Source organism: Rhinoderma darwinii, chromosome 2 (assembly GCF_050947455.1).
Source record: "Rhinoderma darwinii isolate aRhiDar2 chromosome 2, aRhiDar2.hap1, whole genome shotgun sequence".
Classification (NCBI taxonomy): Eukaryota; Metazoa; Chordata; class Amphibia; order Anura; family Rhinodermatidae; genus Rhinoderma; species Rhinoderma darwinii.
This window is the reverse complement of record NC_134688.1, coordinates 400,352,076-400,374,983: the sequence shown is the minus strand read 5'-3', so window position 1 is coordinate 400,374,983 and position 22,908 is coordinate 400,352,076. Positions and strand designations below refer to the sequence as shown.

Genomic DNA, 22,908 nt, shown 5'->3' with positions numbered 1-22,908 from the left:
TCACTTGAAGGCTTCATCGGGTGTTATCCCCTTGAAGTGGACTTCTAGTGGTTGGAGCCATCTGCAGAGGTGAACGGTGCTTCCGAGCTGGTTTACGGCTGGAGGTAATTGGTGGTTTGCAGATGGCTAATTCGGTGTGTTCTTTAAAAAGGAATATCTGAAGGGGCTTCAAGGACTTCCTCTGCTCGGGTTAATGTTAACGTTAAATTGTTATTTACGATTCTGACCCATGTTGGGTCATGTGAATTATTAGGAGGAATTCTCTGGTGGATTCCTAACTAGTTATCCGAATGTTTCGGATTTAAATTGTTTTTATAAAACTGTGAAATAAATAAACGGCTGCTGTGGCCATTTCACATCCAACCTCGGTGTCATGTGTCTTTACTAAAGTGGGGGTGGTGGGATAGTATGGTATAAGGTTAACACACGACTCTACTTAGGCAGGTCATGGTCTAGTAGTCAGAACTAGAGAAGGTATATAAACCAAAATGCACATACTTTTGAAGATCTCAAAGTTTTTAGTTCTTTTTGCAGTTCGTCCAGACAAGTAAACTACTAGTAACATATCCTGATGTTGCCATGCCATGTTTTAGCTCACAGCCAGCAATGCTGCCCTCTGTGCATATATAACTACCTATTAAGATCAAAAGGACAAACTGAGTCATCAGAGATATGATAATCTACCAAACACAAAAAGAGCAAGAGATATAAATTGGAAGGAAAAAAAAAGACGGAGAAGATAAATGAGGTAATGCCGGAACAATAATACAAACACATCTTGAGAGTGCGGAACAACTTCCTAAATCCCAATAGGTGTCCAACAATATAACAATCAGAGAAGTATTCTTTCCTTAATTTGACAGCTGACCTGTCATGTCTTATTACCTCAGACTGCTGGTGCACAGCAAGACAAACATACATCAATGAGCATCAATAGCTCCACACAGGAAAGCATGCTAAGCTAAAACTAATCTTCAGCTCACTGGGGCCGGAAAGGCTTCCAAAAAAGAATTTGTATAATAAAAATAAGCAATTATATATTGCATGGTGTGCTTATTGATAATGCTAAAATGTTATCCATAGATTATTAATAATTAAAATATTTATGTTTTGAATTTCCATATTTGAAATTTTTGAAGAATGAATTTGAACCATGAATTTACATATTTAAAATTTGGAAGGAATGTTTATGATCCCTTATCTGTAATATTTACAATTTGTAATGATGTTCGGAGAGGGTGATTTCATAGTAACAGTAAGAAAAAAATATATTGCCCTTCCCCATCTTATAACATTTTTAATATATACGTTTCTGTGAGTGAGACATCCATACAAATTCTACTAAAATTCTAAGTCTTCAGTTCGGAGTTTAAAGGAGTATTACAGTTTCCCCAAATAAAAGTTGTCACTTGTATGAGAAGATTTTTCAATTATTTCACTATTTTTCAACTTATTTATATTGAGGATGGGATTAATAGCACTGTTTCTATTTTTGCAGATGACACCAAGCTAGGTAATATAGTTCAGTCTATGGAAGATGTTCGTAAATTGCAAGCTGATTTGGACACACCAAGGCCGGATTCACACTAGCGTGTGCGTTTTGCGCACGCAAAAAACGCTGCATTTTGCGTTCGCAAATGGCACTTAACAGCTCCGTGTGTCAGCCCCGTATGATGCGCGGCTGCTTGATTTTCGCGCAGCCGCCATCCTTATGACACTCCGTTTGGATGTTTGTAAACAGAAAAGCACGTGGTGCTTTTCTGTTTACATTCATAGTTTGACAGCTGTTGCGCGAAACACGCTCGTCCCACGGAAGTGCTTCCGTGAGGCATGCGTGATTTTCACGCACCCATTGACTTCAATGGGTGCGTGATGCGCAAAATACGCACAAAGAACGGACATGTCTTGTTTTTCGCAGCGGACTCACGGTGCGTAAAAAATCACGCAACTGTCTGCACGGCCCCATAGACTAATATAGGTCCGTGCGACGCGCGTGAATAAGGCGTGTTGCACGGACGTATATCCCGTTCGTCTGAATAAGCCCTAAGTGTTTTGGCATCCACTTGGCAAATGAGGTTAAATGTAAAAAGTTATGCATCTGGGTACCAACAATCAGCATGCATTATATGTCCTAGAAGGAGCTACACTGGGGGAGTCACTTGTTGAGAAGGATCTGGGTGTTTTTATTGATCATAGACTAAATAACAGCATGCAATGTCAATCAGCTACTTCAAAGGCCAGCAGGATATTGTCGTGTATTAAAAGAGGTATGGACTCGCGGAACAGGAATATAATATTACAACTTTACAAAGCATTAGTGCGGCCTCATCTAGAATATGCAGTTCAGTTCTGGGCTCCAGTTCATAGAAAGGATGCCCTGGAGTTGGAAAAAATACAAAGAAGAGCAACGAAGCTAATAAGGGGCATGGAGAATTTAAGTTATGAGGAAAGATTGAAAGAATTAAACCTATTTAGCCTTGAAAAAAGACGACTAAGGGGGGACATGATTAACTTATATAAATATATTAATGGCACATACAAGAAATATGGTGAAATCCTGTTCCTTGTAAAACCCCCTCAAAAAACAAGGGGCACTCCGAACGTCGGGAGAAAAAAAAGGTTCAATCTGCAGATGCGACAAGCCTTCTTTACTGTGAGAATTGTGAATTTATGGAATAGTCACCGCAGGAGCTGGTCACAGCAGGGACAGTAGATGGCTTTAAAAAAGGCTTAGATCATTTCCTAGAACCAAAAAATACATCAGCTCTTATGCCAGTGTGTAGACATTTTTCCCTTCCCTTTTTCCATCCCTTGGTTGAACTTGACGGACAGGTGTCTTTTTTCAAACGTACTATGTAACTTTTGTATATGAATTCCTCATGGTTTTTAAGATCTCAGTTTGAAGTCATTCAATGGCAGCCTTCATTGTTTACCTCCAGAGAATATACATTGGTCCTGGTCATGTCATTAACACACAGGTGCACGACACGTTACAGTTACAGTAGGTGTATCAGAGCTGTGTCTTCTAATGAGCAGTGTGTCCATCACATGACCAGGACAGATTTCTCTATTCTGGAAATAAGCAATTAAGATTTCTATGGAAAAAAGGAATCAAGCAGAGATCTTGAAAGTCGTGATGAATTGATAAAGTAAGTAGATCTCTAATTTTATAACTTTATATTATACAAGGAATAAGATTTGTGAAACCCATAATACTCTTTCAACTACAATTGTCTTTTGAATAATTCAGAGTTACATAGTTGATAGTTACATAGCTGAAAAAACACGGGTCCATCAAGTCAAACCTATAATCCTACCTTGTTGATCCAGAGGAAGGCAAAGCCCCCATGAGGTTGATGCCAATTTCCTCATTAGGCGGAAATTCCTCCCTGACTCCAAATATGTCAGAATAAATACCTGGATCAACGTCCCATCTCCAGATTAAACATTGTTTCAATTCTACAATGTTCTGCCATTCCCAATGTTTTAAAAGTAGACCCCAACCCTGCAAATGTTATAAGATCCCTGCTGTTATGACTCGCCACTAAAAGAGGCTCTGTCACCAGATTTTGCAACCCCTATCTGCTATTGCAGCAGATAGGCGCTGCAATGTAGATTACAGTAACGTTTTTATTTTTTAAAAACGAGCATTTTTGGCCAAGTTATGACCATTTTCGTATTTATGCAAATGAGGCTTGCGAAAGTACAACTGGGCGTGTTTAAAGTAAAAGTACAACTGGGCGTGTATTATGTGCGTACATCGGGGCGTGTTTACTACTTTTACTAGCTGGGCGTTGTGTATAGAAGTATCATCCACTTCTCTTCAGAACGCCCAGCTTCTGGCAGTGCAGATCTGTGTCGTCACTCACAGGTCCTGCATCGTGTCAGACGAGCGAGGACACATCGGCACCAGAGGCTACAGATGATTCTGCAGCAGCATCGGCGTTTGCAGGTAAGTCGATGTAGCTACTTACCTGCAAATGCTGATGCTGCTGCAGAATCAACTGTAGCCTCTGGTGCCGACACGATGCAGGACCTGTGAGTGACGTCACAGATCTGCACTGCCAGAAGCTGGGCGTTCTGAAGAGAAGTGGATGATACTTCTCATCAGAACGCCCAGCTAGTAAAAGTAGTAAACACGCCCCGATGTACGCACATAATACACACCCACTTGTACTTTTACTTTTCAACACGCCCAGTTGTACTTTTGCAAGCCTCATTTGCATAAATACGAAAATAGTCATAACTTGGCCAAAAATGCTCGTTTTTTAAAAATAAAAACTTTACTGTAATCTACATTGCAGCGCCGATCTGCTGCAATAGCAGATAGGGGTTGCAAAATCTGGTGACAGAGCCTCTTTAACCTACTATAGTGTTTAATGGAACCCCATTATCACAGACTCATTGCAACGCTATAAAGAAAACACTTTCGCATAATCAGCTTTATAAAAGACTTGTGATCTTGTATCATAATCAAGTAGTTAAAGATTATTTCTTCATATGAATGTAAATAGGTTTAGTGGCTTCTTTTGTTAAACATAATAATATGTCTGTGAACCAAATAATTTCGATTTCGGATACTGATCCCTATATGCCATCATGTAATAAATTACACTTTCAGAGCTAGAAAGTCATGAAATCAAAGAAAATATAAAAGAACAGGTTTCACGATTAAAAAAATAATCAGCTCTTAGCTGCACTAAGCAGGGAAAACTTCAATAAATAATAGGTTAAAAGCCTTTTAGCGAACATAAACATTGGGAAACAGGTTCCTAATAGGTCACTTATTAGTTTTCAGTGCTTGAGATGCCCGTATCTCCTTTATACCAATGACACCAAGAAGACATTTCCTGCCTAGGCATTTATTGCGGTCACAGGGATATTGTGTGGATGGAAATGACCCTCCACATCATTGGTAAAACATATTTACAGCTGTGGCTTGTGCAACACATTTTGTTTCTGTAACAGTGTTGAAGATAAAGGCATCTAAGATTTGTAAAAAATAAGTAAGTATAACTTGTGACTCTGGTATTTGATAGAAAAATGATGCACCGGCATTAAAAAATATTTTCTGATGTAATTGTGCCGTCCTTTCGGTCTAGATGGTTTGTGCTCAAATGTTTTTATGACCTGGCTGACCCACCAGTAGCACAGGAAGTGTTATCACAGGGGCACTAATCAGTAGGCTCCAGGACTGAAACTGCAAGCAATGATAACTGGACATAGAGCAGCCAATTAATAAACGTATTTCAAATTTCATTTGACAGCCCTTTTAGAGAACACAAAATTTGAAAAAAAATAAAATTAAACAGCACCCTGCTTAAATATAACTTCACACAGTCATCTTTGTTGCTATAGACTGCACTTCAATGGGAAACTGCGCAACTATAAACTGCTTTGAAAACAACAAGTAAACGGTCAGGTAGGTAAAACCAATATAATCACTAGACTAGACAAACTAAATCTATCCTACAAGGTGTTCTCGGAGACAACATATATAAAGCCGAACCGACAGTGGAGTAGTTGTGTTCCAACTTCCTAACATACTGTCTGTCCCAAATAGGTCCCTGAGCACTGTTCTAAGGGACTGTTGAGGGGGGAGGAAACAGAGAGTGTGTTAGATTACTTATGACCCATCCATGGAAGAGGGATGTGGGCATAGATCCGTACGTGTGAATTACTTCTACATGGACTAGACACTATTGTAAGTACATCAACAACTAAAGTCCATTCTCCCCACAGCCGCCATGGTCCTAATAGTTCACTCTACGGTTCCCTTTACTTATGCAGCTCCCCAGCTCAGGGACTGTCTGCCTCTGTACAGACTTCTTGCGCATTTCTCTTAGTGATTGAGAAGAGCACCCAATAAGCGATGAGAACTGTGCTACTGCTCGACCACAGCCACAATGTCCTCTTTATGATTGGAGACTGGAGGGGGAGGGTAAACCAATGGACCACTGGGTGTGAAATAATGATTAATTCTATGCCCTAGACCATCAGGGATAAATACATTAAGACCTTCCCTGCCCTTAACCACCATAAATGCTGATATTAAGCCATTCACTGCCCTAGATGATCAGGGATACAGACATTCTACACTTTGCTGCCCTAGACCACCAGGAATCTTACCATAAACACCTTAACTACCCTAAACCACCAGGGACGCGGACAGAGACTCAGTAATAAAACTATTGATCTAGATATTGTATACATTTATTTACCTGTACACTATGTGGTGATGTGTATCTACCACTGTATGGTGAATCATTGGGGCATTCTACAGCAATATTTATTTGATGCTATTTGGGATCTGCGCAGGAGGGCCAGACTGTATTTTCCAGTGCTCTGCTGGTTCAGTTTTATGCACGTTGTACTTGAGAACCAATCTCTAACAATAATTCTTATAATATACACAGAATATACAAAAGAAGCTTACCAGATCTCAAACCACTATCTACTTATAAAAAAATATCTTTACAGTATGAACACAGCGATCCACAAAAAACATCACAGGCAGTTTGCTTGAAGCATAAACATACAGTATATAGCACATAAAAACATCAAATGAGAGACATTGGCTTGTACAGACTGCTGAGTGTTTTGTGAAGACATAATACAATCACATATCTACAGATGTAGGAAGATATATTCTGGGTGTGTGTGGTAAGTATAGAACCGTGTAAGGGGAAAGCCTCTCGTATGTACGGACACACGAAATGTCACCAATAAACCGTTTGGTGTGGGATCGTTCCAACTGTATTTCAATTCTTCGCTATAAAAGGATCAATTAGGTTTCTTACAAAGCGAATCCATTACCTGGCGTAAAGGAGACCGTAAATGCTGTGGAGAAGGGTTGCGATTACCTCTTTGAGGCAGCTATAATTGTGTAATGAATCACTTCCCAAGCATTGTGCTCTTTATGTTCACCAAGTGCCTACTGTAAATAAATGCAGCGACAGGCTGCGAACAGAGCTACTATTGTAGATATTTGTTGTTCTGGTGTATGGAGAGCCATGACATGTTTACTTCATTCATATGTCTCTATTTGATGCATTAAGATAATCTATGTTGGTATCCTTTGCGCTAAACTACAATATGTGTACTTACTTGCTTCTTCTGGTCTTTCTGGCTCTTGGGAAGTGCCTTCCTCTTGTGTTTCTTCTTTCTGAGGAAGTTCTGTTGGTTCCAATATACTCACTGGGGACAAGGGAGCACAATGGCTTAAGCCTGCATCTCTCGGTAGAGTAAAACTGCGTGGTTTTGCCCCAAGGCTACTTAGTACTTGTAACCTGTTCCCTTCAACTAAGGGAAATGGGCCATAATGCTCTTGTGGATGGCATTTTGGAGCTGGCAGGGTGGACTGCCGCCTGTGATCCGGAGATGCCACTCCTGGGTCAGTGAACACAGAGTCCTCCAGAGGAAGAGTCTGGAGGTAATGAAGTCCTGAGCTGGTTAATGGTGTCTCAATTAAATCTTGCCAAGATCGTCTTTGGCTGGCAGTTTTGCGCACTGGAGAATCAGTGATGCTTCCTGCAGGATCCTGACGGTATTCCTCATGGGAAGATTGGGACTGTGAGGTTTCTGTGGAGGATAATCTGCTGTGTTTCTGTTCCACAAAAGGACTAGCACATGACATCTGCAACAACAATAAGAAGGCCATACATTCAGAGCCTCATGATACAAACATCTAGAATCATGTACAGACAAGAGGTACATGGCCTGCAGTTCAATAATATCTTAAAAAAAACAACTTTTAAGAAAGTCACATATTGGTTCGAAAACAACTTAAAATAAATCAAATGTAATTTCTCTCTTAGCTCACATACTAGGTATTACCTTATCTTCTAGGTTCCAGTCTCCTGACCGCAATAGGATGTAATAGTATGTCCTGGCGAGTAAGAGCCGGGCTCTGCACCGTAACAGCAAGGATCAGAGTAACCTCCGATCACAGCCGTTTAACCCTCTGTTAGTCAATAGTGATAGCAGCATCTAAGGAGTATTACAAAGGAAGTAGCCCAACATGCCACAGGCCAATCCTCCCCAACATGGGGTTCCATTGAATCACGACAAGTGTTTTGCGGCGATTGGTACCATTTGTCCTGGCCCCGCAAACCTGCCATTTTAGATTCATTGGAGGAGGGCAGTGTCTACTCCAATGCATCTATGACAACTGATCTTCAAACGTCAGTGGCGGTATTACCACCACCCAGCAGATAAGGTTGTGTGCGGTGGAATCTAGAAGTCTGGGGTCTAAATGAATTTATGGGTCTGGTCTGAGGTCAGAATTAACTGAGGAATCTGGTCTAGGGTGTGAATTAAATTTAAGGGTCTGGTCGGATTTAAATTTATAAATCTGGTCTGGGGTCTGAATTAATTCTGGGGTCTTGTCAATTTTTATTCTGATTACAAATAAAAACTTTTTTTTCGGTACAGTGATTTAGAAGTAATTAATTGGAAGGGGTTCCACAAGATTTTTTTTTTTAGGGGCTCCCCAATACTAAAAAGGTTGTGAATCATTGCCAAAGGCGATCGCAGCTTCAAGTCCCCTAGTGGGACTGGAATTTTTTTTTTAAAAGAAATTAAAAATAAACAATCAAATAAAGTTAAAGAACCCCTTTTTTTCTAATGAAAATAACCCACTTTTTTCAATACATTTTATAAATAAAACAAAAAAACAAAAAACACACCCATATTTGGTATTGTCCCAACGGTAACAACCTGTAGATTAAAGTTAACATATTATCTATCCAGATTTGTAAACAAAATAAAAAATAATCCCAAAAAACAATGTCAGAATTCCGTTATTTTTTTTTTCTATTCCCTGAAAGCCGGGTCACTTTTTCCACACAGTTACAACGTTGGAAAAAGTGGCACAGGGGCTTGTAAAATACTGCGTTCTGCCCAAAAGCCATGTGTTTCAATGTATTTATGTTATAGAAAAATACATGAATAAATCTACCCCAGGTAACTCTAGATCCTCTGCTTCTATTTCCGTATGGATTTATACCGTAACTATACAACTCAATTGGAGCTGTAAAAATCCCTATGCAGTGAGACTGTGTATCGCAAAGCAGAAGCATTTTAGTGCCGGGCCTCCTTCCCCCATGTGGTATGCCTCCATGGAAGGTACACCACTTGGCTCTTGAAATGTGAGCATGAAAAATAAGCAAAAAAAAAAGCTCAGATCTGAAGGCCCAAAATAGAGTGTTCCTTAGGAGATAAATTGGGTGGTTTAATGAAGGATTTACAATAAAAGGATAACAACGCGCGTTTTTAAATGTCAACGATAAAGACACATTCCCAAGCTTCAGATCAAAAACTCAGTCTGGTCTAATACATATTTAAAGTGGGATGCCACATGAAAAAATATAAAATTTCTTTGTTACATCTCTCAGAACGTTCTCTGCTACGGACAGTGTAAGCGTTCCCCAGATCTTACACTGTCCGTAGCAGTGACACGCCCCCTTGCCAGTTCGGCAGACAAAGTACAAAACTGATCTCTCACAAGAGTTGAATAGATGAGAGCGCTCTCCTCTCCACAGCTCTTCCACTATCCGTAGCAGTGACACGCCTCCTTGCCAGTTCAGGTGAAAATACTGATCTTCAAAGCTGAAGAGAGAGAGCGTGCACTTTCTCTGCTCGCTCTTGCAGTGGCACTGTCCATATCCGATTGGACAGTGTCACAGGCATAGTAACACGACCCCTTGACAGTACACGCCCCGTTGACTGTTCATGGGGTTATTTAAATATCGGGCGCCAAATATAACGGCACCGATATCTAAATAACAGAGCGAGGTAGAAAAAAATGTAAAGTGCCCCAGGGTTTGTGCAGCCCTCCCCATTACATGCTGCACTCAGCTGCACATGTATGGGGAGGTGAAAGGTTCTCTTTAAATAAACAATGTCTAGATCTCTTATCTTGACTTCTTCAATGACTTTTCAATGGCTTTTGTTGTGTGATATCACGCTTCAGGAAGTTATCAGAATCAAGTTAAAGATGGTTACATCCGTACGCAGAATCGGTTTTGTCCAGATCACTGGAAATGTGCTTAAATCTAGCACCAAAGGTAGACCTTCCATTTTAACACATACAAAATGTAAACAGGCACAGAATTTAAGTAGGGTAGTGTGGAATTGTAAATATAGTATAATGTAATAAATACATTACTTACTGTCGCAGGCCTTGGGTAAGTGTCATATGGTGGTGGTGGGCTGTCTTGTTTTGGAGTTGAAGGAGTTTCTGCTTCTTCTTGGTCACTTTCACTCCAGTAGTCTGCAACATATAGGGATATGCAATACACAACATGCTGTCTAACAAACGGTCAATGTATATATATATTTTTCAATATACAGTGAAACTTTTACATAAGACCTAAGACCACCGCTTTGAGAAGACCACCCCTGATCTAGACCACAATTTTCTGTGCCAGATTTTTATTTATTTTAGATTCTAGGTCTATTGGCCTTGTGGGAACCATCCCTCTAGACTATTTTTCACTGCAATTTGTGATGGTCTCAAAGTAGGTTCACTAGATTTGATCATTTGGCTAGCATGAAAACACTCAGCCATTCTCCATTACACAAATTTGATCTAGGCTGATCCAAAATTTCAGTTATTATCATGTTATGTGACCTATTTTTCTAAAGGCTATGGACATCTTTGGCATGAAAAAAAATTAGTTTGATATAGGTTAGTGGTTATTTGGAGTTAAAAAAGTTGCAGGCTGGAATCTTAATTCCTTTTCAGACCCACAAGCAAGGAATTTACCACCTGCTGATAGTTTCAGAAATTTCTCATGTAGACATGTCCCTCCCAGTAACACATGCTGGATAGGAGGTCCTTGTATCCAGGATACTGCTGCATTCACTAGCTCATGTATTAGAACAGTTTTATTGGAGTACTACTTTCTCTCTACACTGATAGCCTGTGTAATTCCCCTGTGCTTTCTACACTCGGATACAGTTTGACTTGTGTGATAGGGCCTCCTTGAAGACGAGAGAGAGGAGAGGGAGAGATAGATAGATAGATAGAGGAGAGGGAGAGATAGATAGATAGATAGAGGAGAGGGAGAGATAGATAGATAGATAGATAGAGGAGAGGGAGAGATAGATAGATAGAGGAGAGGGAGAGATAGATAGATAGAGGAGAGGGAGAGATAGATAGATAGAGGAGAGGGAGAGATAGATAGATAGAGGAGAGGGAGAGATAGATAGATAGAGGAGAGGGAGAGATAGATAGATAGATAGATAGAGGAGAGGGAGAGATAGATAGAGGAGAGGGAGAGATAGATAGATAGATAGATAGATATATAGATAGAGGAGAGGGAGAGATAGATAGATAGATAGATAGAGGAGAGGGAGATATAGAGGAGAAGGAAAGAGAGAGAGGAGAGGGAGAGAGAGAGAGGAGAGGGAGAGAGAGAGAGAGGAGAGGGAGAGGAGAGGGGGAGAGAGAGAGAGGAGAGGGGGAGAGAGAGAGAGGAGAGGAGAGGGAGAGATAGAGGAGAGGGAGAGAGAGGAGAGGGAGAGGAAGAGGGAGAGAGAGAGGAGAGGGAGAGAGAGAGGAGAGGGAGAGAGAGAGGAGAGGGAGAGAGAGAGGAGAGGGAGAGAGATGAGAGAGGAGAGAGGGACAGAGAGAGAGGAGAGAGGGACAGAGAGAGAGGAGAGGGAGAGAGGACAGAGAGAAGAGAGGGAGAGAGGACAGAGAGAAGAGAGAGAGGAGAGAGAGAGGAGAGAGAGGAGAGAGAGAGAGGAGGGAGAGAGAGGAGGGAGAGAGAGGAGAGAGAGAAAATTAGTAAGGTAAATGGTTAGGAGAGAGCACTGCTTTGAGATTGACGTCATTATCAGAGTGGCAGAAAGTAAATGTAAAAAATATGAGTCTTTGTACAATAAAGAAAGTACATTTACACAGGGAAATAATTTTCTACTTAAGAAATTGTTTCAGTTTAAATCTTAAGAAGTGTTATTTAGCGTGCTTTTTCTCCATAAAAGATGGCTGAGAGGGGATGCTACCTACATGCCCAAGATAAAGTATGTGGCAGATTAAATAAACCACAGCAAATACAAAAATCATCTCAAATAAAAAACTCCACACTTACATTTGATAAGCACTTTTGCTATGAAGCAGTATACAGGATATGCTTTGGTATAAAAAAGGCACAGACTATTCTTATCCCACACACATAACTGACCACCCACACATGTACAAATGCCAATTTATCTTGCAGGCAATATCTATTTTTATATACAGACCAAAAGGTTTGGATCATCTGTCTATATTACTGGAAACGGGAAAAGAGAATATATTTCTCTGCTTTACAACTATATAAAACATGAAAATAGTAATCAGCTGGAGACTTTAACTGCATTGTACAGGCAAAATGTACTTAAAACGCTATGAGAAGCCACAAGCATTTTAATTAATTGTTTTCTCTTAAAAAGGTTGTTAGAAAACAGGGTCTTATTCTTTTTTTAGTTTGCCAGGGGCAGAGTCTGGTATTGCTGCTCAGTCCTATTCAAGTGAATGGGGCTGAGCTGCAATACCAGACACAACCTATGTACAGGAGTGGCGGAATATAGAGAGAAAGAAAGAGAAGAGATTTTTTTTCCTAATCTCAGACAACCTATCAAGTACTCCATTACTATAAATCTTCTCCATGTACCTTGATCTTGTTTGATCCGTTCTCGCTCTGTATAGCCAGAAGCAGCAAGGTTAACTCTACTGATCCACCTAAAAAAGGAAGAAAAATTAAAAGTACACCGTTCATTATATTCATAGAAGTAAAAAATATATTTCATAGAATTCTATTATACATTTTTCAGAATTCTATATTTTACAGAATAGTATATACACTGTTACAAAAATCAAACTGAGCAGCATGGTCAGTATGCAGACTAAATCCATTCTCCAAGCATCATATACCAGTCCTTCTCAATTAAACAGATCATCAAAAAGTTTATTTATTTCAGTAATTCAATTCAAAAATATATTATATAGATTCATTGCACACAGTGATGTATTTCCAGCATTTTTTTTATTTTAATGTTGATGATTATGGCTAACAGTTAATAAAAAACTAAAATTTAGTCTCTCAGAAAATTAGAATATTATATAAGCCCAATTTAAAAAAATATTTTTAATAACGAAATGTTGGCCCACCGAAATGTACAGTATATGTACTCAATACTTGGCCGGGGCTCCTTTTCCATGAATTACTGCATCAATGCGGCGTGGCATGGAGGCGATCAGCCTGTGGCACTGCTGAGGTGTTATGGATGCCCAGGTTGCTTTGATAGCGGCCTTCAGCTCGTCCGCATTGTTGGGTCTGGTCTCATCTTCCTCTTGACAATACCCCCTAGATTCTCTTTGGGGTTTATGTCGGGTGAGTTTGCTGGCCAATCGAGCACAGTGATACTGTGATGAAACGGTCAACTGTGTTATATCAAGTCCAGAGTCAGCGCAGCGTCTACCAGGAAATTTTCGAGCACTTCATGCTTCCCTCTGCTGGCAAGCTTTATGGGGATGCCGATTTCATTTTCCAGCAGGACTTGGCACCTGCCCACACTGCCAAAAGTACCAATACCAGGTTTAATAACCACAGTATCACTGTGCTTGATTGGCCAGCAAAATCGCCTGACCTAAACCCCATAGAGAATCTATGGGGTATTGTCAAGAAGAAGATGAGACACCAGACCCAACAATGCAGACGAGCTTAAGGCCACTATCAAAGCAACCTGGACTCCATAACACCTCAGCAGTGCCACAGGCTGATCGCCTCCATGCCACGCCGCATTGATGCAGTAATTCATGGAAAAGGAGCCCCGGCCAAGTATTGAGTGCATATACTGTACATGCTTTTCTGTATGCCAACATTTCGGTTTTAAAAATAATTTTTTAAATTGGGCTTATATAAGACCAAAGACTAAATTTTGGGTTTTCATTAACGGTTAGCCATAATCACCAACATTAAAAGAAAAAAAATGCTGGAAATAGATCACTCTTTGTGTAATGAATCTATATAATATATGAGTTTCACTTTTTGAATTGAATTACTGAAATAAATTTACTTTTTGATGATATTCTAATTCATTGAGAAGGACTAGTAAATAACGGTTTACAAGCAAATTGCACAAATAAGGCTAGGGCTACATGGCGATGAAAGTCAATGTGGCCATGTTGCGACCCACGAGTTGGTGCCACCACGACACGATAGTCACAAGAAGCTCGAACCCGTGGGTTGCAATGCGACCATATTGACTTTCATTACCTGCGATGTAGGCAGGGCAACCTTCGTCATGGCCGAAGTCACTGTATAGCTCTAGCCTAAGGGCCCAGAAACATGAGCAGTGAAGTGCTTTACGTATCTGCTCAACACCTGTACCCTACAATCTGTGCAGCACTTGCCACAGAATTTTGATACTTTCCAGCAAACTCCGAAAGCAATGAAACGGCACATTAGAATTTATTTTCACATAATGGGGATGCCATTATTGAACCCTTTAGTGACATGTGGGTTCATATGTTAGTAAAACATGGAAGGAACATTCCTCCTTAGCTAAAGAAATTGCCACATATTCTTCCTATTGATTATATTTTGACATTTTGGCATAAATATGGTACTTTTAGGTTGACAAAAATACACAAATTGTTCCTATTTTACTCTTGAGACATGGAAAGCTTGAGGGAATGATGCTAAAAAAAAGTAAAAGGTGTATGGATTATTAATTCACAAAGGAGCATCTTAAATTTACATAAAAAAAACTGTTTGTAGAGATCTATCCTTTCAAAAATAGAGGTTATATAGCTTTCTCAAAGTCAAAAGTGTTGGCTTGGACATGAAGCAGGTGTAATCTCGATAAAGAAATGTCCTTAATGGTGAGCAGTTTGTTCCATAGGTTCTACTGACAGTAATGAGCAATCTCATGTGAATTTGCAAGTCATGTTCAGACTATTTGCAGGAACGGAGATATCAACTGTTCAGACGTTTTGGCTGGAGTGATCTCTGTCATATGACAGTTTTTGGCAGTTGTTGCGAACAGCCAATAAGATCTTGTTACAGGTCACATCCCAGTGATAAACCATGTAAAGCCTGGTGTATAAAAAACAAAGCGAGTTCATCTAAAGTGCATTTCACTGCCATGGATAGTTCCAGTAGAAGGCAGATAAAGAAGGAAATGGCAGTATTCATTCCCTTCAAGGGTTTGGCTTTTCCTTCTATCTAACATGTTATACCTTGAAAGAAGATAGATGCAACAAGAAAAAATATATAAATATATAATAATAATAATAATAAAGTGACTAATAAGTCAAGTTAATGTGCAATCAACTATAACTTCAAGTCGCACAAAATGCATGCATTGGCTCAAGAAGTTAGATGGGAATACATAGTTTAAATAACTAGTCCTACACTGCGTGGCTAGGTGACTCTTGGGGTCTGTTAAAATGAGTCTCCATTTTATTTTCTTCGGAAATCAATGCAACGATGTGGGGGATTGTTTGTCCACTTCGGTATTGTCCATAGGGATCTATCTACTGTATGTGTTCGATGACCACAGATAAGTTATAAAAATAAAAACCTAAGAAAAAAACAAACAAAAAAAACCCACTAAAATATACATTTTCTAAACTTGGAGGCTCCGGAAACAAAGCCAAGAGACTCAATTACACATGTAAAACACAACATAGAAATGGCAACAAATGTCTGACCAGAACTGACCAGTCCGAATTTGACATTTTGTTAAGGTTTATCCTATTGTTTGAGATCTAGAGAACTCTACATGGACGAGTATCTACATCCAAAACGTTAAGTACAACAAATGTTCCCTTCAGGTTTGAGGAGGCATTTGTTCATATGGAATTGTCTATTAGTAACAAATGGCATAATTAATACGGAATGAGGCAATATAGAGGAGTACCAGGGTTGCAGATGGACATGTGGGATGTGCAGCCACATATGTTAATAACGACTGTGAAAACATATTGGCATCTGGAGACTACAACCATATTCCACATGTGCTACCAGCAAGAGGGTACGCATGGAGAATGATGTGACGGGGCTGAGCTCAATGTCCAGTAACGTCTGTGTTCTTTGTGATAGCAATATCAAGGCAGATCTGCATTTAGCGAGGTTAAGACCTGCTCAAACTTCCTTGCTCTGTAGAGTATCACTGGGCAAGATCTTGGATTACCCTGGGATTAGCAACTCATTTCTTTACCAACATTGAGGGGCAATAATAGTTGTGTAAGGGGATTTCTAAATTTGTGGATTTGTAATAAAATTAATTCCAAGCTAATTTCACCGAAGCTTGGTCTCATTGTGCTTTCACTTCTTTCTATCTCATCACAATGAAACATACAAGCAGGTCCTCATCCATCATGCAATACCTTTATAGACACAATTGACTGAGCCCAAAATAATTTTGCTGCCAGATACTGAACCAAAATATTCTGCCAAAGTCATAGGGTACTATATTCAGCGGAAAGAACAAGGAGCTCTTCAGTAGCATGTACAGAACCCTTATGTCAAAATCATCCAGGATGTGCCAAAAACTGAAGCTAGCTGAAGGAAGGGTCGATTCAAATGTTAAGTTCAAATCACGTTTTTTGTTGGCGTTTTCGCAACAGTATGACAAAACTGCAGCATTTTGCGGATTTCTTTATAAAACTTTAGCACATTTTTTCATAGTTTACTACAGTATATGATATAATTTAGTATTTTCCCAGCAGCAATAGGTTACCATGTGCCATATTGCGGCCATATAGAATTAATCCACCCCAGTCTAAAAATGCCCTACAGTGACTTAAAAGCAGTAAAATATAAAACGAGTGCGTAAACCACCCACTGTCTGGGATTTTTTTCTATGCTTTTTTTTCTATGCTGGTAGTGCTGCTATCTACAATTTTGTATGAAAAATCAGTAATGATTAGTTTCAATTGTAGTCTATAGAAATTGAAAAACTGGTGTAATTTTGTACATCTTTTGTGAAGAAAAAATAAAGAATAGTCACGAAAAATCTGGTCCTGGTGGAATGAATGCTAAATCAGAAATTAAAGGGATTTCAAATAAAAAATTTTTTACAAGCAGAAGAAAAAAAAAAACAAGATACACAGAAATGATAGAGTGAACCCAGTGAAGGGAACACACAGTATTGCCTTTTGACAACTTACTATTCAGTGACCACTTCATGTTTTTTTTTTTTTTTACATAATATGTTCCCCTTGTTGGTGCAACAAGACAGCACCAAACAATAAATTGTTTGACAAAACACATATAAGTTTTGTTTCAGTCTTCTCTTTTCTCCTTACTAGTTCAGTTTTCTGCTTATCCTAACAATTAACCTGAAAGACATATCGTTTCTCAAGCTTGCCTGGAGGGTACCTTTTAGGCTGGGTTCAGATATTGTGTGAATACACTATTGAATCAGACTGGAAATCCGCAACAAAATCCAAGTTACATGCGGATTTCATTGTGGATTTTTGTGAGAACTTACTCGCAAATTTCAACCATTGCATTGCGCAGACAGGGCATGCTACAGATTATTTACGCTATAAGTGAATGAGGTTTGTTTAAATCCCATACACTTACATTATACTATACTTTAATTCCGCCGCTTAAATTCCACACCAAATACATTGTGTGTGAAACCTGCATTAAAGGAGCATTCGTAGAATCGTCAGTTATCACTTATCCATAGGACGGGCTTCCTCTGTCCAACAGCCTGGCTGTTTCAGTTATTCCTATACACTGTATGGAGTGGCAGCTCGCATGCTGCTCCCTTCTATGTCAGAACCCCCATCTTCGCAATCAGTGGAGGTCCCAGCAGTGGGGACTACAACGATCAGACAATTATCACACATCCTGTGGTACAACCCCTTTAAGCTTCAAATTAAAATACACTCCACATCCAACTGTTCCTCACACATGATATTGCACCAAAACGCAACTGTACGGCCTGGTGGGAAGTTACTTCACACACCAGGATGTACAATTACTGGTGATTCCCAGTGCACACTGTCGGTGATGATGTGCAGCGGGAACCGGGAGGTCAGCTGTCTCCGACAGCTGACACTCCACTCTTGCCGGCTAGCGGTTCATCGCCGCTGATTTTGGCAATTAACCCCTTAAATGCTATCGCAATCGCCGCATTTAAGGGTTTTTTAGCAGATCGCCAGCACCCACGATGCAATCGCAGGTGTTGCCGATCGTTGGCATGGCAACTAGAGGCCAGACTGCCATGTACGGAAGCCTGGCAGGACCAGCCTCCAGCTGGTCCTGCTAGGCTTTCTATTATGTCACTGTCAGTGTCAAGCTGACCGTTAGAATACATTACGCTACCTAGGCAGTGTAATGTATTCTAGATGCGATCAGTGCTGCAGGTCTTCAAGTGGGACAAGTTCCTAGTGGGACAGAAAAACAAAAAAAAGGTAAAAAAAAGGTAATAAAAACGTTTTATAAAAGTGTAAAAAAACAAAAAAAAACAAACAACAAATTGAGGTATGTTCACACGGCTTATTTTCGGCCAAAAAATCGGCCGCAGAACGCCTCCAAACATCTGCCCATTGATTTCAATGGGAAAAACAGCGTTCTGTTCCGACGGGCCGTTTCTTTATGAGGCCGTTTTGAAAAATGGCCGCATAAAAAAACAGCAGCGAAAAAGTGCATGTCATTCACTATATAGAAAAAGCGCTCCAAAAACAGCTGTGAAAAACGCGAGTTTGATTGAAAAACGGCTGAAAAGTAGGTGCTGTTTTCACTTGAAAACAGCTCCATATTTTCAGACATTTTGGATTTTGCGTGTGAACATACCCAGATAAGTTGAAAAAGCAAAAACTGCTTTTTTTCCTATAATGTCTTTTATTATAGGAAAGAAATTAAAACGTTAAAAAATAAAAGTACACATATTTAGTATCCCTGTGTTCGTAACAACCCAAACTATAATGTTATTTTTCCCGCATGGTAAACACCGCAAAAAAAAAAAGAATAAAAACTATGCCAGAAGAACTATTTTTTGGTCACCACCCCTCCCTAAATATAGAATAAAATGTGATCCATGTACATGTACCCCAAAATAGTACAAATAAAAACTACAACCCATCCTGAAAAAAACAAGCCCTTAGGCCTCATGCACACGACCATAGTGTTTTTCTGGTCCGCAAATTCCAGGGCCGTGTTCCGTGAAATGTCCTCCGCAGTTCATCCGTATGTAATCCGCAGTTCATCTGTATGTAATCCGCAAAATGCGGATAAAAAAAAAAAAGCATAGGTAAAACAGGATGACGACAGAACTCATTCCCGGTCGTCGCCTAGAAATACTTCCGCAAATCCGCAAACTGCGGTTGACACACGGAGGTGTACCCGCATTTTCTACGGGCCCATTGACTTCTATGGGCATGTCCGCATCGAATTTGCGGGCCGTAATAAGGCATGTCCTGAGTTTGCGCGGCACGGATTTGCGGACATGCGGGGACCCGTGAAAACACGGATAGTGTGTATGGGCCCATAGAAATGAATGGGTCCGCAATTCTCCCGGGGATTTTCGGGGGAATTGCGGACGCAAAAATACGTTCGTGTGCATGGGGCCTTAGGCCTCATGCACACGACCGTAAAAACACCCATTATTACGGGTCGTAATGACGACCCGAAATAATGGGCCTATAGACTTCTGTTGGCCACGGGTACCTTCCCGTTTTCTCACGGGAAGGTGCCCGTGCCGTTGAAAAAGATGGAACATCTATTTTTTTTTTTCGGGCCGTGCTACTATACTTTATAATGGGAGCACGGCTCGGAAAAACGTCCGGCTGCCCGTGGCCGGCCATGCTCGTAATTACGAGCACGGTCGTGTGCATGGGGCCTTACACAACTATTGTAATAAAAAAACATTGGCAGAATTGCTCGTTTTTGGTCACCTTGCATGGCAAAAAATGGAATATAAAGTGATCAAGAAGTTGTATGTACCAAAATATGGTACCAATAAAAACGACAGCTCGTCCCGCAAAAAATAAGCCCTCACACCGCTCAATCGACGAAAAAATAAAACAGTTTTGGCTCTCAGAACGTGGTGAAACAATACAATTTTTTTTTAACAAATATATTTTTTCTTTGTACAAGTAGTAACATTTTAAAAAAAACTTATATAATTTGGTATCACTTGATCGAAATGTTTACAAAGAACCTCATGTTCATGTTTCTAAATTATGCCTAGCGGCTCAGATCAACGTATATACTGTGGATTGTGCGGTCCATGTCTAGTTTCTCACAATGCTAATTTGGTATCACTGTAATCGTATTAAGATGCAGAATAAAGTTAAGTTAACGTTTATACCGCACGGAAAAAGCCGTAAAAACTAAACCCAAAATACAAAAGGAGGAATTTTCCAATTTCAGCATGCAAAGAACGTTTTTTCCATTTACCAGTACATTAAATGGTACTTTAAATGGTGTCAATAGAATCTATAACTCCTCCAGCAAAAAATAAGCCCTCACACCACTCTATCAACAGAAAAGTAAAACAGTTATGGCTCTTGAAAGGCGGGGAGTGAAATACAAAAATGAAAAAGCAAAAACTGGATCAGTTCTGAAAGGGTTAATAAATTTCTAATCAAATGTTGGGGTGCTTTTTCTCTTATCCCTTGTGAAAGTGAAAAAATGCAACATTTTAACAGCCTAATTCTAAGAAATTCTGCAAAAGACCTGTGGGGTCTAAATACTCACTATACCCCTAGATAGATCCCTTAAGTGGTGTAGTTTCCAAAATGGGGTCACTTTTGGGTCGTTTCCACTGTTTTGGTCCCTCAGGGGATTTGCAAATGAGACATGGCATCAAAAACCATTCCAGCTAAATTTGAGCTCCAAAAGCCAGAAAACGCTCCTTCCCTTCTGAGCCCTGCCCTGTGTCCAAACAGCCGTTTATGACCACATATGGGGTATTGCTGTAATCAGGAGAAATTGCTTTACAAATGTTGGGGTGCTTTTTTCTCCTTTATTCCTGGTAAAAATTTAACATTTCTATGTTATCTTCAGAAAAAAAAGTAGACTTTCATTTTTACAGACTAATTCCAATACATTTAGCAAAAAACTGTGGGGTCAAAATGCTCACTATACCCCTAGATAAATTCCTTGAGGGGTGTAGTTTCCAAAATAGGGCCACTTTTGGTGAGTTTCCACGGTTTGGGCACCACAAGACCTCTTCAAACCTGACGTGGTGTCTAAAATATATTCTAAAAAAAAAAAGGAAGGCCCCAAAAACCACTAGGTGCTCCTTTGCTTCTGAGGCCTGTGTTTCAGTCCATTAGGACACTAGTTCCACATGTGGGATATTTCTAAAAACTGCATAATCTAGGTCATAAATATTGAGCTGCGTTTCTCTGGTAAAACCTTGTGTTACAGATTTTTTTTCTATTACAAATGAATTTCGGCAAAAAACAAAATTTAATTTGTAAATTTCACCCCTCCTTTGCTTTAATTACTGTGAAATGCCTGAAGGGTTAAGAGACTTTCTGAATGCTTCTTTGAATACTTTAAGGGCTGCAGTTTTCAAAATGAGGTGATTTAGGGGGGCTTTCTAATATATAAGTCCCTCAAAGCCACTTCAGACCTGAACTGGCCCCTGTAAAAAAATAGACTTTTGAAATTTTCTTGAAAATGTAAGAAATTGCTGCTAAAGTTCTAAGCCTTGTAACATCCTAGAAAAATAAAAGGACGTTAAAAAAATGGCAACATAAAAGTAGACATATGGGAGATGTTAACTATAACAATTTTTTGTGATATTACAAGCAGATACACTTTAATGCAAATTTTTGCTCATTTTCCCTAAACTTTCTTGTTTTTCACATATTGAATTCATTGACCAAATTTTTTCACTAACATAAAGTACAATATATCACGAGAAAGTCTCAGAATCGCTTGGATAGGTAAAAGCTTTCCCAAGTTATTATCACAAAGTAACACACCAGATTTGAAAATAATCGTCTGTGCTTCAAGGCCAAAACAAACTCAGCCCTGAAGAGGTTAAGGGGTTGTCTAACCCAATTAATTTTTTTCAAACTGCTTACAATGGTGTAAAATAACAAAATAAGTAATTCTCACCTTAATTCCCTGCCGCTCCCAGTCCCCCGCTAGTCTGTTCTTCCTGTTCCAGTGATGAGGTGTCGACACTACATGTGACCTCTTGCAGCCAATCACTGGCTGTAGTAGTGACGTGCTGACACCATTGAGGTCACCGCTATATTAGCATTATTCTGATGTGTTGATGACAGACAAATATCTTAACATCTATAATATGAGGTGAGCATAAACTAGTAAATGCACTTCTGTAAAGTAAAAATAACCCCTCAATCCTAAGAATAGACAACCCTTGAAATAACACCAATACATGACATGTTTTGTTACCTGTTCATATCATCTAAATTGTCAGCAGCAAAGTAGAAGCTTTTGATCTTGGGATGGCAAGCTTTAAACGCACTATAAATAGAGAGAAAAATATATGTCAGTCATAGACAGAAGAAGGGAAGCAGGTCATTTAAACCTCCGCCATAGCCCTGTATACCCACCAAATAACAGGCTGCAATAAATAGTTGAACTGGCACTATATTAAAGGGGTTTTACGGTTTCAGCAAATAATCCAACAGATTTTCTACTGATGAATCCCTGTTAAAGGGTGATATCCATGGCAAAGCTGGCATGTAACACGTATAAAATTTGCCTGAACATCCCCTAGAAATCCGATCACCTGTATGTCAAATGTAAAACCGGGACGGATTTTTATTAGGGATGGAGCAAACAAACTATGCAGTAGCATTTAGCGGTATATGATGGTACTATTTGGCAATTACCATATTTTTCGGACTATAAGATGCACCTGACTATAAAAGATGCACCCAGGTTTTAGACAACAAAATATTGGAAAAAA

At 39.6% G+C, this 22,908-nt stretch overlaps 1 protein-coding gene across 3 annotated transcripts in view; it reads right to left on the bottom strand.

The window, feature by feature from the left end:
• Positions 1-22,908, bottom strand: part of CNKSR2 (connector enhancer of kinase suppressor of Ras 2) — a 371,721-nt gene that overhangs the window by 69,746 nt on the left and 279,067 nt on the right. For all 3 annotated transcript variants that reach the window (XM_075854043.1, XM_075854044.1, XM_075854045.1), the window contains 4 exons: positions 22,389-22,460; positions 12,663-12,730; positions 10,173-10,273; positions 7,108-7,636 (listed from right to left, as the gene is read on the bottom strand). In XM_075854043.1, the coding sequence (XP_075710158.1) occupies positions 7,108-7,636; positions 10,173-10,273; positions 12,663-12,730; positions 22,389-22,460 (770 nt within the window). The remainder of the gene's footprint in view (positions 1-7,107; positions 7,637-10,172; positions 10,274-12,662; positions 12,731-22,388; positions 22,461-22,908) is intronic.